This window comes from Melozone crissalis, unplaced genomic scaffold (assembly GCF_028551555.1).
Source record: "Melozone crissalis strain CALT ecotype California unplaced genomic scaffold, PUWL_Pcris_2 ptg000032l_1, whole genome shotgun sequence".
Lineage (NCBI taxonomy): Eukaryota > Metazoa > Chordata > Aves > Passeriformes > Passerellidae > Melozone > Melozone crissalis.
Window position 1 is genome coordinate 4,368,202 of NW_026535810.1, and position 18,239 is coordinate 4,386,440.

General features: G+C 43.9%; 3 protein-coding genes and 1 pseudogene across 3 annotated transcripts; all 4 read right to left on the reverse strand.

Moving 5' to 3' along the window:
* Nucleotides 1–210: 210 nt before the first annotated feature.
* On the reverse strand, nucleotides 211–4,582 carry LOC128940338 (epimerase family protein SDR39U1-like; annotated as a pseudogene).
* Nucleotides 4,583–6,181: 1,599 nt separating this feature from the next.
* Nucleotides 6,182–7,126, reverse strand: LOC128940073 (olfactory receptor 12-like). The gene has a single exon (XM_054281379.1). It carries the CDS (start codon nucleotides 7,121–7,123, stop codon nucleotides 6,182–6,184), a length of 942 nt encoding a protein of 313 aa, XP_054137354.1. The 5' UTR covers nucleotides 7,124–7,126.
* A 3,491-nt stretch (nucleotides 7,127–10,617) lies between these two features.
* On the reverse strand, nucleotides 10,618–12,449 carry LOC128940074 (olfactory receptor 6Y1-like). The gene is made up of 2 exons (XM_054281380.1): nucleotides 11,536–12,449; nucleotides 10,618–10,699 (listed from the first exon to the last, which is right to left on the reverse strand). Exons 1-2 carry the CDS (start codon nucleotides 12,447–12,449, stop codon nucleotides 10,618–10,620), a joined length of 996 nt encoding a protein of 331 aa, XP_054137355.1.
* Nucleotides 12,450–16,309: 3,860 nt separating this feature from the next.
* Nucleotides 16,310–17,269, reverse strand: LOC128940075 (olfactory receptor 6B1-like). Its single transcript, XM_054281381.1, has one exon. The coding sequence runs from the start codon at nucleotides 17,267–17,269 to the stop codon at nucleotides 16,310–16,312; it is 960 nt and encodes a 319-aa protein (XP_054137356.1).
* Between the last annotated feature and the right edge of the window lie 970 nt (nucleotides 17,270–18,239).

Genomic DNA, 18,239 nt, shown 5'->3' on the forward strand with positions numbered 1-18,239 from the left:
TGTGTAAGCTGGAGAACAGCAAGAGAGCAGATCAGCAGCTGGGCACAAACACAGGCTCAGAGGTTACCCCAAGCAGCCGGAGCTCATCTCAAGGCCCGGGAGCACAGGAACAGAGTGGAGGATGTGTTGTGGTGAGGAGAAGAGCCCTTCAATCCATGCCATTATCCCCTTGGGGCAGAGCAGAGAGCTCACACAAACAGAGCCCAGCCCAAGTGGGAAGGCCTCAAGCCACAATGTCCTTGAGAGCAGCAGGCAGCTCAGGGAAGGTGAAGCGGTAGCCGCTCTCCAGGGTGCGTTTGGGCAGCACCCTCTGTCCCTCCAGCAGCATGGCCGCCCTCTCTGCCCCAAAGAGAGCCCGCACGGCCCAGGCGGGCACCGGCAGCAGCGCCGGGCGCCCCAGGGCTGCCGCCAGCTCCTGGCAAAGGTGCCATTGGAGGTGCCAGGCGAGGACGGGGCAACGCCGTTGAGGACGCCTCGCACTGACTCCGTCTCCAGGGCGTGACACACGATCCCAGCCAGGTCCTGGATGTGGATCCACGGGAAGGGCTGCAGTCCAGAGCCCATGGGGCCTCCGAGTCCCAGGCAGAAAGGCAAGAGCATCTGGGAGATTGCGCCGCCATCTCGGCCCAGCACCACACCTGTGGGGAGAACAGAGTGACACGAGGTGCTGCTGCCAGAGGGCAAAACCCCCTTCACACCCACACCAACAAGCAGGAGAATCCTTAAGGGGCTGGCTGGAACAGCACCCCAACAAGGGAAGAGAGAAGAACTGATGCCCTTTACCCAGCTCTTCCCAGCAGTAAAGCAATCCCCATTAATAACCACGATGCCCCATCTCACCTGATCTCACCACAACACCACGAGTTGGGCTCCCAGGGATGAGAGCTGCAGCCTCCCATGAGCTCACCAGGCGTGAGAAGAAGTCAAAATCCCCTCCTGCACTGTCTTCAGTGTACTCAGCTGTGGGGCTGGGCCGGTAAAAACCTGCAGGGTGACAGCAGAAAGGGGGTCAGGGCTGAATGATCACACCAAGCCCCCCTTTCCCATCAGACCTTCTCTGCCTCCAGGAGCCCAGAACTCCTGTGAGGAAAGGCTGAGAGAACTGGGATTGTTCAGCCCAGAAAAGAGACCTAATTGCAACATTCCAAGACCTGAGGGGAGCCTACAAGAAAGCTGGAGAGAGACTACAAGGGCCTGAAGCGCCAAGGACAAGGGGGAATTGCTTCAAATTTAAAGTCAGTTTAGACTGGCTGCTAGGAAGGAAATCTACCCTGTGAGGGTGGGGACGCCCTGGCACAGGGTGCCCAGAGCAGCTGTGGCTGCCCCTGGATCCCTGGAAGTGTCCAAGGCCAGGCTGGATGGGATTTGGAGCACCCTGGGACAGTGGAAGGTGTCCCTGCCATGGAACTGGATTGGATTTAGGGCACCTTCCAACCCAGACCATTCTGGGATTCTGTGAGCTTGATCACTCCACCAGGGATATCCTCACGAGAACAGCTCAGGGTCTCTGATCCTGACAAGTTTTTGAACTACCAATGTGCTCTACAGGTTCAGCAGGTTGCACTAACACTCAGGCAGCCCCAAAACCCAAACAGGCCTACAAACAACACACTGAGCTGGCTGGAAGGTTTAAACCATGGCAGCTTTAAAGATAAACCTCAGCTTTAAAGACTGCCGCAAGCAGGAAGTTGGAGATTATGCAGAAGGCCTTACTGACACAAATTGATTCTACAGGATGCCTAAAGGCTTTCACAGGAAAACACAGAACTGCCCTAGACAAAGCACAGGGAGCCAAATTCCTCTCCGGCAGCACTAAAAGCTTATCAAGGCTTGCCTAAACACAGTGACACTGATAGCAATACAGCTGACATTTCAAGGCAAGAAGGTGCTCCTGAGGAACTGTCTGCAGGCAAGGCCTCTCCAGGTCAGCACGAGTGCTGTCTTGGCCAGGCCCAACCAATACCTACGCCAGTGACGAGGACCCAGGCACGGGGAGGCTGCTCAGCAGCACCGATGGCTTTGGCCAAGGCCTTCGTGGTCTCCACCCAGCTGCTGACGACCTCCCTGCAGAAGGCATCATTCCACCTGGGAAAGGGAGAGCCAGGGTTCAAACACCTCACAGGACTGCCACCAAGGGGGACCCAGCCAACACCAGCTCACACGCACAGGGTGATGCCTCAGGTTTTAGTTTTCATATTTCTCAGGTTCTCTGTTGCTTTAGTGGGTGGCTCTGGGCTTCTATTAGGGGATGGTGAGCTCTGTGCACAGAGCAGGGAGACAAAACAATTCCTGCTCCAGCTGGGGACCAAGGACAAATGAGCCAAATCTCAGGCCAAGAGCACAAACAGCGTGGGCTGGAGAGGGAAAAACAAGGATGGGACTGCATGGGCCAAACCTGGAATTGGACAATTAACTCCAATATGCAAATGGAGAGGAACTTATAAAAGTGAGAGACCTCATGAGCATTGTCGTGCATTTTGTGACCATTTTGGTTCATTTTGGGACCATTTTGTGTTAATTTTGTGGCCATTTTGGTTCACCTTGGGTGCAGCCCTGGCTGGGCTCTTGTAGTGCCCAAGGTGGATCCATGGAGGAGATCCTTTGAATAAATCCCTTCATTATTCTGTAATTGGACAATTAACTCCAATATGCAAATGGAGCAGAGCTTATAAAAGTGAGAGACCCTGTGACCAGTGGGGCATTTTGTGACCATTCTGGTTCATCTTGGGTGTAGCCCTGTGCTGTCCAAGGTGGATCCATGCATCCTCCTAATTAATCCCTGCTTTATTCTGGAGCTCTGTCCAGTCTCTGTTCTAGGGCAGCCTGCACAAGGCATCAAGGAGAAGTCACAGGAACTCCCCTCACCTCAGAGCAAAGGGAGGACATGTCATCTTACAGCACAAAGGCAGAGGAACTTTGGGAGATGGTGGCTCTAACCCTTACAAGACTGAAGGGTTTGGACTGCCTTCAGACAAAGTCAGCAAAGGAGCTAGACAGCAAAGCTGGTGCTCCTCCCAGAAGTCAAACTTTGCATGCAGGCATGCCACCCAGTCTCCTTTTGGAAATGTGGAACTAATGTTTCTGGCCTCCAGCTGTAGATGCAGGAGGGAACTTTTCTTCCAAAGGTCTCTCAGCACCTTCCAGGCCCACAGAAATGCTCTGGGTACTTGAGGCTGCAAATGTCAACCCAAGAGATTCCTGGTCATGTTGTTTCCTCCCTTTCCACATTCGCTGACAACACTAGCCTGTCTTCACGCCACCTTATCCCAAGAGCACTATGGAACATCAAGTTACCTGCGGAAAGGGTTGAGGACATTTTCACCAGCCAAGTTGACCACAGCTTCGCACAGGGGCAGCCCGGAGTGGGACAGCTCCTCCTGGGCAGGAGTGACAGACATGACAAATCAGGCCACCCCTCTGATCAAGCCTTCCCTGCAAATAAGCAGAGCAGGCTCCCAAGAACTTCACCCAGTTTCTTCCTGGCATTTGCAGAGACAGCACGAATGGAGAAGATTTTGTTTCTTGGAGCTACAGCAGTACCCATTCTAATGACTGTGACCCACGGAACACCAGCAAAAGGACATCCAGAGGAGCCAGACCTCCCCTCCATGCCATGGAAAGCCACGGCACGCAGCCTGGTTTCTCAGCCCTGTCACACTCGCCCTGCTGTGACAGCTCTCATTTCATACCCAGCTGATCCGATCCGTGCCCCCTGTTCGTGACACATGGGTCACTTGGTGCCCTGGGCTCCGCAGCAGCTGGGTCAGGGCTCTGCCCACGAAGCCCGTCCCACCACCTGGTTAGAGAGACAACATCAGGGCTGTGTTGCTGTGCCATCACCCTCTGCAGCAGAGGCGGCCCATGCCTGGGGCTGCATCACCGCAGCACCGCCCGCGCTCATGGCCAGCTCCCATAGCCGGGGAGGAAGCGGCGGCTTGGCTCCAACCCAGCGGGCAGCACCCACAACCCAGGCCCGCCTGGCCCTTCTCCAAAACTCCGTTCCGCTCAACACTCCCGCTCCCTCACGGGACCCGCTCCCTTACGGACCTGCTCCCACAGGCACCCGCACCTCCACGGGCCTCGCTCTCTCTGTCCGCCGCTCCCTCACGGCTCCGCACCCTCAGGCCCCCGTTCCCTGAGGCCGCGGCTCCCTCACGGCCCCGCTTCCTCAGGGCCTCCGCTCCATCAGGGCCCCCGCTCCCTCACGGGCTCGCTCCCTCACGGCCCCCGCTTCAGACCTTCAGACCGCCGCTCTCTCAGGCCACCCCTCCCTCACGGGCCCCGTTCCCTCAGACCTCCGCTCCCTCACGGACTCCGCACCCTCACGGTTCCCGCTCGCTCACGGCCCCGCTCTCTCTCTGTCCGCCGCTCCCTCACGGGCCCCGTTCTCTCTTGCCCCTGCACCCTCACGCCCCGTTCTCTCTGGCCCCTGCTCCCTCACGCCCCGTTCCCTCTGGCCCCTGCTCCCTCACGCCCCGTTCTCTCTGGGCCCTGCACCCTCACACCCCGCTCTCTCTGTCCGCCGCTCCCTCACAGCCCCGCGCCCCCAGCCCCGCACTCACCCACCACCACCCGCATTGCCGCGCCGCGCATGCGCCGAGCAGCGCCCACGGCGCGTGCGCCCCGCCCTCCGCGCACGGCGCCCCCTAGCGGCGCGGAGGCCCTTAAAGGGCCAGCGCATCCCAGCGCCGGGGCCGTACTCGGGAATGGGCGGCGAACCGGGCTGGAACCAGGCTGGAGCCGGGCTGGAACCGGGCTGGAACCGGGCTGCAACCGGGCTGGGGACACGGGGAGCGGTCCGGGGCTGAGGAGACACTCGGGAACTGCCTGGGCCCAGGGGCTGAGGGGGCACTCAGGGAACAGAGCAGAGCGGGGCTGAGGGGACATCCATCATCCATCCAGCCATCCATTCATCCATCCATCCATCCATCCATCCATGATCCATCCATCCATCCATCCATCATCCATCCATCATCCATCCATCCATCCATCCATCCATCCATCATCCATCCATCCATCCATCCATCATCCATCATCCTTCCCCCAGCCCCAGTCTGTCACTCAGTCACAGAACCATTAAAGTTGGAAAATACCTCCAGGATTGTTGTGTTTGACTGAACATCACCATGAGCTAAATCATGGCACCAAGTGCTGTGTCCTGTCTCTTTTTGGGCACTTCCAGGAGTGGTGTCTCCCTTGCTTCACTGAGCAATCACAGCTCTCCTCATCCCTCTGGCCACCAGCTCTATGAAAGTGCCATATCCTGTGGTTAAGAAAAGAAGAAATGCGTTTTCTACGAGGAGCCAGCTTGGATATTTGAGTTTTAAGAGCTATTTGCAGAGACACATCTCTGTGCTTCACTCTCGTCTGACTTAATTTAGCTGTGGATGTGCAGAGTGAGAATGCCTCCACCTGAACTGGCTGTGTTTCAGAAATAAGTGCCAGAATCTGTTTGTGTCCTATTTTACATGTTCAGTACAGTTAGGTGTGGCAGCAGATTCTGCTGCCAGAATCTGAATTTTCTGTCCTATTTTACATGTTCAGTACACTTAGGTACTCTTCAAATTGTCCAACCCATCGTGTTAATTATGGCTTTAAAATGCTGGTATCTTTTGAATGGCTATAAGAGGCCTCTAAATTACAGGTCAGATGGATTGTAAATATCTAATTACGGTTAAATGAAACCTCACTTTCATCTGCTCTAGAAAAGGAATAAAGCTGGCCAGAGAAAAATCGGGAAAAAAGAGATACTTTTGTTCACAAGAATGTAAAAGAAAATGTCAAAATTGTGTGTCACTGTGATCAGCCATTTAACAGATGTGAGGTCTTGGCTTACTTAATTGACCTTACTTTTAAATTCTTATTTTTATTCTGGTTTTATGGGTAAGCATCAATGATTTAAGTGTAATTGATGTAAACTTATGAAATAATTTCATAGAAATCAAACATATTGCCCATTGAAGGATATCCTACATCCTATCAAAAATTGTTTAGTTGAAATAACAGTCACTAGATTGTCATAGATTTGTTTATATATCCTGCTTTTACTGACCATCTAGAAACACAAAAGACTCTTGAAAGCAGGTCCTGATGTGCTTAATTTTACATTCTGTCCTTTATTTCACATTCAGGTCCTGATGTCCTTTATTTTACAAATTGGACCCCGTGCTCATTCTCAGCTTCAGGAATGGTGCTTAAAAAACCCTTTCCTTTTTAACTGTTTTTTCAGAGCCCCTTTTACCTCCCTGTTTCTGAGGGTGTAAATGAAAGGGTTCAGCATGGGAATAACAACAGTGTAGAGGATGGAGATGATGTTGCTCTTGCTGGGTGAGGATGCAGCTCCAGGCTGAGCATACATGAAGAACACTGTCCCAAAGAACAAGCAGATTGTCACCATGTGAGACGAGCAGGTGGAGAAGGCCTTGTGCCTGCTTTCTGCTGAAGGCATTTGGATGATTGTGACGATGATATAAGCATAGGAGACAAAAACCACCAGGGCAGTGCCCACAATTATTGGTCCACACACAGCCAGCATTACGAGCTGGTTGACAAGGGTGTTGGAGCAGGAGGCGTGGATCACTGCAGCAACTTCACAGAAGAAGTGCTTGATTTCTCTGTGCCCACAGAAGGACAGGCTGAAGGTGAAGCCTGTCTGGATGGTGCAGTTGATGCAGCGTGACAGATAGGAGCCCACCACCATGAGCACACAAAGCCTTCTGCTCATAACCACCTGGTAGAGCAGCGGGTTGCAGATGGCAGTGAAGCGATCATAAGCCATCACAGCCAGGAAAAAAGCTTCTGTTGTGCCAAAGAGAGAGAAGAAGAACATTTGGGAAGCACAGCCAGCATAGGAAATGCTCCTTCTGCCCAGCAAGAATGCCAGGGCTGCCCTGGGAGTGATGGCAGAGGAATAGCAGATGTCCAAGGTGGACAGGTTCCCCAGGAAGAAGTACATTGGGGTGTGCAGCTTGGGCTCCATCCTGATGATGAGGATCATGCAGATGTTTCCCACCACAGTGACAAAGTACATTGTGGAGAAGAGAACTGAGAGAAGGACTTGGGATCCTGGGTGGGATTTGAACCCCACCAAAATGAACTCACTTATCCTGGTGTGGTTTTCCATCTTGGCTTTCCAAAAGGAAATTAGGATGGAGTGGATTGAAGATACTTTGCCTGGAGAAGCAATTGTAGAAGAAGAAGACAAACAATGAAATACATGAAACATAAGAAATATAAATTAATAAAATTAATTGTAAATTATATGCATTAATTATGTAAAATAATATAAACAATACAAAATATTTAAAAATATTAATATAATGTAAATAATATATAACTAAGAATAAAATAAATTATAATATTATATATAATTAATTAAATATATAAATATATTAAAATAAGTATTAATATGACTAATAAATATTGATAATAAATCAATAAATATAAATATTATTATGACTATAACACTATATATATAGTATATATTATGTAATATATACTGTATATGACATATAATCAATAATATATTGATTGTAGTTATATTATTATAAAATAATTATTAATTAAAAAAATTAAATAGATATTTGGAAAAATTATAATATTAATTATATATCATATCTGCCAGTTTTTGTCAACTACTACAGGGTAATTTGTAAGCTAATAATCCTGTAATATTATCTTCAGTATAAAGAAACATTCTGCATGCAGCTTATCCAACCTATTTTAATTTAATAAACTTTACGACCAACTAGAAACAGACATTCCATTCTACAGTTGAAGACCTATTTCAGATTTAACTGGCAGAAAATAATCTCACCCTAAGACTGCAACTAACGCACAAGATTGCTCTCCCCTAAACAAAAGAACAGGAAAAATGCTGCTTCAGGTGATGCAAAACAATTGTAAATATATGAGCCAAGAAATGTATTCATTTAGATAATTGTTTAAAAAAATTTCAAGTCTATTATTTTTAAAAAAGCTGAGTGACAGAAATGGTATTTTATTTGCTTTGCTGTCATTTCCATTAGATAATTTTTCTTAACCAGCATATACTTAATATTTTAAAAGCATTGAATTAATTTTTAACAATTTCTCCAGCTATCCCTCCGGGGTCCTTGAAATGTGGCCTCACCTCTAGGTACCCTCAGAAGGTATTAAATATATTTAATCCTTTGTTCTATTTAATCCTTTTTTCTTATTTACCCACGAGTCTTAGGAAAGGGAAATAAATTTGGAGAAAGAATTTCTCTTTGCATAACCTTGCTCGTTAAATATTTAGTGAGTTTTCCTGGGGATTTTTGTGTGCAGAGAGCTCAGGTTTAGGCAGTCAGGTCAAGTATCACTCAAAGCCTTTCCAAGGTTGTTGTCTACAACTTTCACAATTCCTAAGCCTTCCCTTACTGTCAAAAGAGAGAAATAGATGCATCCACAGTGCGATCCTTCTAGTCTCACCCTACCTGTTCAAAACAGGGGAAAACCTGTCCCTTAGAAGTAGCTGGTTTTGATAAAAAAATAATAAAGCAAGCCAGAAGAGAATAAGAAAAAAAGAGATACTTTTGTCCACAATAATGTAAAAGAAAACATCAAAATCTTGTGTCATTGTGGTCAGGCATTCAACAGCTGTGTGGTCCTGGCATATGTAATTGACCTTATTTTTAAATTCTTATTTTTGTTCTGGTTTTATGTGTAAGCATCAAAGATTTTAGTGTAATACATGTAAACTTATGAAATAATTTAATGATAATCAAACATATTGTCCATTGAAGGATATCCTACATCCTATCCGAAATTGTTTTGTTGAAATAACAATTACTACTGCTTAATTTAATGGCTTTTTAAAGAAGGTAAACACCTCAGCTAAGAATGAAGATGCTGCAGATACTTTTTTAGCCAGTGAGAAAGGAAGATTTTTGATTCACCTGAGAAGTCTCTGGATCTATCTGTCCCTTGATTGATCAAACAAAAAGTCTAAATGCAGACACATTAAAAACTGCATTCCTGATATTGTATTTAATTTCCAGAAGAACTAACTGTATACATAATTACTACATTCTATATAATGAGAAAAAAGAGAAAACAGAAACTTTTAATCCAATTCTGTCATCCCATTTAACAAAGCAAAACTCAGATTTCACACACCACAATACACATACCTTGTGACACAGTTATTGAAGCCAGGTTTGGTTTTTTGGAATTCAGGTTTCTTGAACACATTGCCAAAAATACTGAACATTTTTTCCACTCAGCTGACTTTTCTCTTGTAATCAATACATCACTGGTTTTTCCTCTGACTGCTTCTAAGAGCATTCTCCTTAGCATGTTGCTTATGTATACTTTAATAAGTGTACATAAAAAACCCCAGGGATTCAGTTTCCACAGTCCTGGACCTTCACAGCAAACATCTGAAATCTCAAATGAGATATTTTTCCCTTGTGCCATTTTTATTTGCCTGCAAAAGTAGAAAACTATAAGGAATAGAAGAGATAAAATAACAAACACAAGCAATAAAGTGTAAAGCTGTTTCTGTGCGTCTTCTACCCCTACTTTTTTCACTGCTTCTTATGCAGAACCCTTCCTGCCTCTTGTAGATTTTTTTTCTGCTCAGCAAAACACTGTGGACCTAATCAAGATTCTCATTAACCATTAGAATGTGCTTCCTTCTGTTGTAGTTGAGACAGAGACAACACAAAGCCACATTCCATTTTTAGAAGGCTTCAAACTGTTTTTATTATGGCATGCATGCTTTTTATGCATTCTCATAAAACTCATAAGTTTACACTTTACTCATTGGTCACAAAAGACAAATGAAGTGTTCATTGGAAGAGGCAGCTGCAGGTTTGTCTTATTTATCCTGCTTTCTTTCTTGATTTCTATGTCAAGGACTTTGGTAGGAAATTCTTTCAGGGGTAAACATGGATCCCCTTCTCAACCTTCTCTCTGGCTCACAGAAGTCACTGTAAAACCTCTTCCAGATTATCAAAATAGAACAGACACCCTTGCCTTCTCCCCAAGCAATAATGGTTCTCCTCTCTAAACAAAAGCAAGTTTTCACTAAATGTGTTTTCTTCTCTGACTCCAGGAGTGTGCTCACCTCTAAAACTGAGAAATCTGGTTCAGGTGAGGGCCCAGCCTCTAAGGGAACACTGCTGTGGGGGGCAGCAATCACCCCAGGAAGGGAAAAACATCTCACAACCCCTGTTTGGGTATCTCACACACCCTAGGACATGGCTGTCTTTCAAAAAGCAAATTTGCATTCTTCTCAGCACAGGAGTGTCCCATTTAGTTACAGCAAACTATATTAAATTTTCTTTGTTTTGGCACGTGGTTTTAAATAATCTGCATGAAATAGATGTTTCTGTTCTTGATATAATGGCTTCCCATATTTTGTGACTGACAATTGATCAGTGCCTTCTAAACCCAGACTATCTTACATTTGCATACGTTCCTATCAGTTTCTCTCATCTGCACACAGAGAGTGAGATTAAGAGAAAGTTTCCCAAAAGCTGAGATTGGACTTTGTTTTTACCTTCTTAACTTGTGGGTAGTGACTTATTTACAGTACTTTAAAAGTACTTGAATTTGTGAAAGTGTTTATTAGGAAAATTTCCAGAAATAAGCTTAGATGCAAGAGGGAACTTGCATTCTCAAAAGGTTTGTGTTTGTGTAAGACTTTTCTGTGTTCTCTCCTTCCCTAAGGTACCTCCTCTGTTGAATAAATTATGAATTATTTTTTTCAGGTTATCTAACAATATTATTATTAGTGTACATAAACCCCATAATAATTGGATGATAATCCTCTTCCCAGTGTATTTGAAGGATTTTCCTAAAATTATTTCAAAACAATCACTTCAGATCAGGGCTTTAAAACCAGTCAATGTGTATAGCCAAATCACTGCATTAAAGGAACTTCAAACCTTGCAAAATTTAAATTAAAATCTCAGGAAGGAGTTGTGGAGCTGAGACAGAGGCCAAGTCACAATGCAGCTGTACCATGTGAATATTCACATTATACCTTCTCTGATGCCATATTAGAAACATTTTCTTCATCAGAGGATGGTTCTTTTTATCCTACACCAGGAATCTAAGAATGTTACAATTACCCATCCTTTGCTGCTGCCTATTTCTCTCAAGGGATAATCACAAAATCTTGAACTAAATAAATCACACATAACTGATTTTGACATGCATTTACAGTGTTTTCTGGACTCTGTTCCATTTAGAGCAAACAAATCTGGGCTTTATTTTCCAGCATTTCCAAACACCTTTAAAAACAGCAGTCATTCAGTTGGAGACTTTTAAGAAAAGGTGACAGCATTGATTCTTAGGAGGAAAACAAGCAAAAAAACCCCAAACCCACACATCTCGAGTCAAAACCATAGTATATACATAAATATATCAAGGTTTAGTTCAATAAATATGAGTGGTGGTTGCACGGATTAAGGTTTGGACCTCCTGACTTCATCTCCTCAGCGCTGCCGTTGATCTTCATGAGCAAAGCCCCTTCAGTTGATTTCTTTGGTGTCTCTTCTGCAAGTAAAAGTCCTCCTCATGGCAACCCTGACCTCTTTGTTTCTAAGGCAGTAGATGAGAGGATTCAGAAGTGGCACAACCGCCGTGTACAGGAGTGACACCAGCTTGTTGGCACGATAGGTGTACATGAGCTTGGGGTGGGCGCAGGTGAAAAGAGTGGTGGAGTAGAACAAAACCACCACGGTCAGGTGGGAGCTGCAGGTGGAAAAAGCCTTCTGCCTCCCCTGGGAAGAAGGAATCTTCAGCACAGTGAAGAGGATGCAGATGTAGGAGGCCACCACAGCGCACAGAGGCAGCATGATGACCAGCAGGGCCAAGGTGAAGTACACGAGCTCGGCCAAAGAGGAATCGCTGCAGGAGATGTTCAGGAGGGGGGAAATGTCACAGAAATAATGATTGATTTTGTCCACGTCGCAGAAGGAGAGGCTGGCTATGAAGCCCAGCTTGATGGAAGAGGTGGCCAAGCCACACATCCAGCAGGCAGCCACCAGCTGAGCACAGAGCTTGGGGCTCATGATCAGGGCGTGCCTGAGGGGTTTGCAGATGGCCACGAAGCGGTCAAAGGCCATCACGGCCAGCAGGACGTACTCAGTGCAAACAAAAGTCACAAAGAAATGCAGCTGTGCCATGCAGCCCTGGAATGAAATCCTTTTGTCATGGGACTGGACATCTCTGATCATCTTTGGCTCAATGGCAGAGACATACCAGATCTCTAAAAAAGACAGATTCCCTAGGAAAAAATACATGGGTTTTTGCAGGCTGTGGTTATTTTGGATGATGAGAATGATGAGGAAGTTTTCCAACACAGTTAATAAATAAGCCAGAAGTAAAGCAGAGAAGAGAAGCAGCTGCTGTTCACCAGTGGTGGGAAAACCCAGGAGAAAGAAATACATGACTTTGGTTTCATTCCTCCCACCCATTCTGTAGAAGAAAGATGAACCTTATCCACCTGCAATAAATTAATGCAATCACACCTAACTACCAGGCTTAAATTCATAGCCATAAGTTACACCACCACTTAAAGACTCTGTAAAAGTTCAGACATTTTTTGCTGGGTTTTTAGAAATGAACTTTGTGAAATTTATCTGCTCATTTCAGAATTTTTTTCATTTTAGAAATTAAAACATGCTTTTAAATTTACATTTCATGGAGATAAACACACATTACAAATTGACATTTCATGGAGATAAATATACATTACAAAACTTTGTGGAATTTATCTGCTCAATTCAGATTTTTTTCACTTTAAAAATTAATACATGCTTTTAAGTTTACATTTCATGGAGATAAATATACATTACAAATTGACATTTCATGGAGATAAATACACATTACAAATCTCACCTTAGACAAATGATGACTGATGCTAATATATTTTCCATCCAGTATAAAGAAGTGACAGGTTATGAGCTTGTAGACAGACATTCACATTTCCAATGCTTTAGTTTCTACGTCTAAACATTTCTAAAGTTCTATCATATATATCCCAGGAACTGTAAGAGAAATGTGAAGCACCACAAGGATATATTCATTTTTAAAATAAAAAACCTCTCCAAATACATCTGAAAAAGCCCACTAAAGGTTTCTGTATCTGACTCTGAGCACACTTGCATCTACACAAATCTATGGAGATGGTACACAGAGATCTCAGATACAGCATAAGTACAAGCAAATTCCAATTTTAGGTCTGGTTTGTTTGCAGCTACCTCAGATTAATCCTTCAAAAATAAGAGTGGCTCAGCCTGTGCTGTTAAAAACAAAACTGTTCTCAACCTCCTGTAGTGTGAATCCACTGGTGCTGCAGAATGTGATCAGTAGGGAACAGCTGAAATGTGGACTGATATGTCAGTGCTGTGATCTATACCAGCACAGAGAAATCAACACTTTATTTACCTGTGGTGTCTCATGAGGTCTGATTCAGCAATTGTGGTAACCTCCCAATGGAAGCAATCACAGAAAGAGGAGGGATGTTATTGTTTCCTCTGTGATTCCATGCAGAGCAGAAGAAACTCTGAAGATTTTTTTTTTCTGAGACACTGAACAATGAAAGAATACCTGCTAGTGTCTGCTGATTTTTATAGGGCAGATGAAAGTAAAAACATACCCTGAGGCAGGGAATATGGCAGTCTTTTACCAAAAGGTAATCTAGAAAAATATTTTAATGTCCTAATCTAAATCAGTGACCTTAACTGGTAATGGCTTTTGGAGTGAGTGATTTTGGATAAGTGTAGTTTCACCCACACTGGAGTTGTGTTCACCCCCACAAATAGCCAAGTTATGCATTTTCTTAATTTTTTAAAACACTACAAATGTGTTCAGAGCAAAAGGAGGATCAGAGATAACATTTATCTGTCCCCTGGTGAGGTCAGCTGCCTCCCAAACAGAGCTGAGGAGCTGCTGCAGGATTCTATAGCATGAAAAGTACAAAACCTGATGCGGTTCCCCCTCCATGCTGCAGCTGTTTGTAAAATCTCCCTCCACTTGGTCTCATATTAATTAGATATCTTCCTTAAGCCAGAACCATGACTAAAATGACATTTATTACATTTAAATTACGTTTATTACATGAAATTACATTAATTACATTTAAAATTACAATTATTTTCATACAGTGAAAATAATGGGACTTTAGCATCTAGGAGAGGTGGAATCACAGAACTTATTTGGCTGTTAGGGCATAGTTTGATTTATTTTGCAAATATGTAAGAATCTAGTGACATTTGACATACCTTATGGTGTGCTGCTGAATTCTAACTTCTGGCCAAAGCCACATGTGCATGCTCAGGAATGTAAGGGAACCTCATAAAAAAGACAACTTTAAAATAATGTCAGTGCATGGAGAAGGGAGTAGTGTTAGTTCTTACCTCATTTCTGTTAGGCTGATGAGGGTCCAACTACCATGGACCAGTTTTGGGTTCCCCGGTATTTACATAATTTTAATTTATATAATTTTATTTATATAATTTTAATTTATATCATTTTATAATTTATGTAATTATAATTTATATTATATATGTGTATATATATTTATAATTCAAGGAAAATGTGGATTAACTAGAGAGGTGCTTACCAAGGCCTGCTAGGATGTGAAGATATGACTCAGGGTACATGAACCATGAAAAGAAGTTATTGGGTTTGTTAAATATGGGGTATTGGAAGCTGTGACAAGCTATAAAAAGGGATAAAAACAATGATTTGCAACTCAGTAACTGCTATTTAGGCCATTGGATGTGAGGTCAGAGTGCTTAAACAGCTTCCCTGAGAGATTTTAGTACCTCTGACATTTTCAGCTCTCAGCTAGACCAAGGCACTTCTGATGTAACAGAGACGTGGGCAGAGTTATGCTATAAAATTATAAATTATAAATATATATTAACATCTGGAGTACTGCATCCAGGAGTGACATGGATCATCTGCAGAGCATCCATTCCCTGGATAGGATTGAACATATTGCTCAATCTGTGGGTACCAGATTCACTTCCCTAAACATCAATTTCTGTTGCAGTTTGTCATGCCACAGAGTTTTCCATTTGACATCCAGATCAAAGAATCATACAAAAACTCGGGTTGGAAAGGCAGAACTTTAATTACAGAATATTTTAACTCGCTCTGCTGTCACAAACATATTTCAGAGTTTCAGGGACTTGTCAGGTCGAGCTTTGCAAAGCTCAAAGGACAGAGATTTCTTGACCTATTTGGGACTGTGTTGTGGTGCTTCACCACTCTATCTTATCTGAATTTAATTTTGTTGGAACAAGTTCCTGTTGCTTTTGTCTTTTCAGGCATGCCCACTTAAGAATTGCCTCTATCTCCTCTGTAATCCTCTTCACGTGGTGGCAGACTGCAGCTAAAAACCTCCTCAACATTCTTTTTTCTAATAAACTGCTCCCATCTGTCTCTCTCTGTGTGCTCCCACCCTTCTGTCATTTGGTAACTCGCTGCTGGAATTTCCATTTTTGTCTTTCTTCTAGTGGGAAGTTTCAGACTGGACACAGTACTGTTGATTTAGTCCTGGGTAACAAACAGAGCCCAGGATCATTTACCATCAGGCTGATGATGCAAGATTTTGTGTCTGTGTGTTAAATTACCCTCAAATTCTTCCTGACCCTCTCCTTTGAATGTTCCTTGGGGAAAGATCTGTGCTTAGACAACTGATTCTTCTCTTAGTGCTTATATCTCCTTATGTGATGTTGAAGGACCACAGGAAAAAATTTAAAAATCAGGAGGTTGATTTAGCATTTAAAATGGAAATGAAACTGTGCAAATTAACCCTCTTCCCCAAAAGTAAAGGTTTATTTTCTGAATCTGAGCTACTTCCCAAAGTTATATTTGAAGTTAATGAAGAAGAAACTTCTCAGTGGAGTTTCATGGTCTCCTATCACAGCTATCTAAAATGACTGAAGTTCCCATCCTCATTCCTGTGAAGAAAGCTGACATAACTATTTCTTTGGTGCCTCAAGTTCTTGAATCCTAGTTTCATGTTAAGTTGAATCAAGGTCAGAATGCAATTTTGTTCTTTGATGCATACCAACAAAATACATTCAGAGAGGACAATTATGGTTATTGCCTTTTCCACTCCTCGGAAATGATGTGTGATGTGTTCAGTTAGAAAAACCTTTTACATTCACATAGATTCAGAGATTTTAGCTGAACATGCAGATTGACTCCAATAACCAATAACTGGAGAACCCCAATAACCCTTTCTGTCAAAGTAAAAATCTTATTAGGTTTTCATAGAATTCAGACACATTCAGTTGGAAGATCATCTCCCAAGAATTCATTAGTGATCAGAGGCAGAAACTCTGGAGAGAGCAGTCCTGCTACATAAGACCTTCAGCAAAGTGTCCTTCACCTCCTGGTTCCTCAGGCAGTAAATGCATGGGTTTAGCATTGGGGTGACAATGGTATAAATGATGGAAACCAGCTTGTTGAGATCCCTGGAGTCTGCACGCCTGGGCCGAGCATATATGAAGAGAGTTGCTGAGAAGAAAATGATGACCACAGCCAGGTGAGAAGCACATGTGGAGAAGGCTTTCTTCCTGTTCTGAGCCTTGGGGATGAGCAAAACAGTCCTGATTATGCAGGTGTAAGAAACAATGATGACAGAGAGGGGGATCAACAAAGTGAACAAGGCCGAGATGAAATCCACCATCTCAGCAAGGCGCCGCTGGGCGCACGAGAGGTTGAGCAGCGGGCTGATGTCACAGAAGAAGTGGTTGATGACCCCGGGCCCACAGAAGGAGAGCTGGGAGATGAAGGAGACCTTGAGCACAGCTATGAGGAAGCCAAGCGGCCAGGAGGCCGTGGCCAGCTGCAGGCAGGCCCTGTGGCCCATGGCGAGGGCGTAGTGCAGCGGGGCGCAGATGGCCACGTAGCGGTCGTAGGCCATGGCCGCCAGCAGGACACACTCAGTGCACACCAGGGCAATGAAAAAGTACAGCTGGGCCATGCAGCTTGTGAGGGAGATGCTCTTGTTCCTCACCACCAAGGTGAGCAGCAGCTTGGGAACGGTGACTGAGATGTAGCAGGCCTCAAGGAAAGCGAGGTGGCCCAGGAAGAAGTACATGGGCTTGTGGAGCTGGGGGTGGGTGATGATCAAGGTGATGATGACCATGTTCTCGGTGACAGTCAGCAAATACACAGCCAGGAAAATGACAAACAGCACAGCCTGCAGCTCTCTGCTGGTGGGGAATGCCAGGAGGATGAACTCATGGACGTGGGTGTCATTTTCTTGTGCCATGATGACCTTGAAGGCCTGGAATGTTGTGGTATTCACATTTTCTAAGACATCCCTTTGATCAGCATTTTTCTCCTGAGAAGCTGCAGAGAAAAAGGAGAACAATTATTATTTCATTTGCTTCTCCTGTGTTTCTCTCATCTGGAATGTGTTTGGAAATTGTTTACCCACAGGTGATTGTTTCATTGGATTCTGGTGTGAGTTGTTTTCACTCATTGGCCAATCAGTGCCAAACTGTGCCGAGACTCTAAAAAGAATGATGAGTTTTCATTATTATCTTTTTAGCATTTGGTAATATAGTATAATATAATGTAATGTAATGTAATGTAATGTAATATAATATCCTTTTAAAAACATGGAGTCAGATTCATCATTCCTCCCTGCCATGAAAATCCCTGCAAATACAATAGAATGTATGAGGAGCAAAAAGGAAAGAAATAAGGGAACATTTTGTATTATCTCCCCCAAGCATCCTCTTCATGCCTGACTTTCAAATATACAGTTTAACTAGAGATTCCACACCAGTTATTTAATTGACATTCCTTATTATTTAACCATTCCTTATTATTTAACTTCTGAATTATTTTTGTGGCCTACAGCAGGATTGGTGATTGGAATCTTGGCTCCAAGAAAATAGTTAGGCTTCACTGATTTCTTCACAGACCTTATCTTAACTTAAAACACAGTCAGAGGGGAAGAGACAACATTATTAAATGCGTGTTTGATCTTTTGCATTAATTGATAGAATTAATCTTAATTTTTCACAAAATACCTGAAGTATGATGTTTATGCCTCTTATTTTCACTTCTTAGGGAAGATTTCAAACAACATTTTTTTTACATATTCCTGCACATTCCTATCCAATACTCAACTGACTTTTTAGAATGATGTTCAGTATTTGTTATTCACAAAATATTTTCTATAGAAGACATTAAGAGAAAAAAAATCCATTAATGTTCTGAAGAAAAAGAAA

Excerpts from the sequence above, each read along its gene's own strand:
- LOC128940073 (XM_054281379.1), bottom strand. The coding sequence starts at position 7,123 with ATGGAAAACCACACCAGGATAAGTGAGTTCATTTTGGTGGGGTTCAAA.
- LOC128940074 (XM_054281380.1), bottom strand. The coding sequence starts at position 12,449 with ATGGGTGGGAGGAATGAAACCAAAGTCATGTATTTCTTTCTCCTGGGT. Across the intron at positions 10,700-11,535 it reads GTTGCCATGAGGAGGACTTT|GTACCTTAGGGAAGGAGAGA; the intron begins TACTTGCAGAAG and ends TCAACAGAGGAG.
- LOC128940075 (XM_054281381.1), bottom strand. The coding sequence starts at position 17,269 with ATGGCACAAGAAAATGACACCCACGTCCATGAGTTCATCCTCCTGGCA.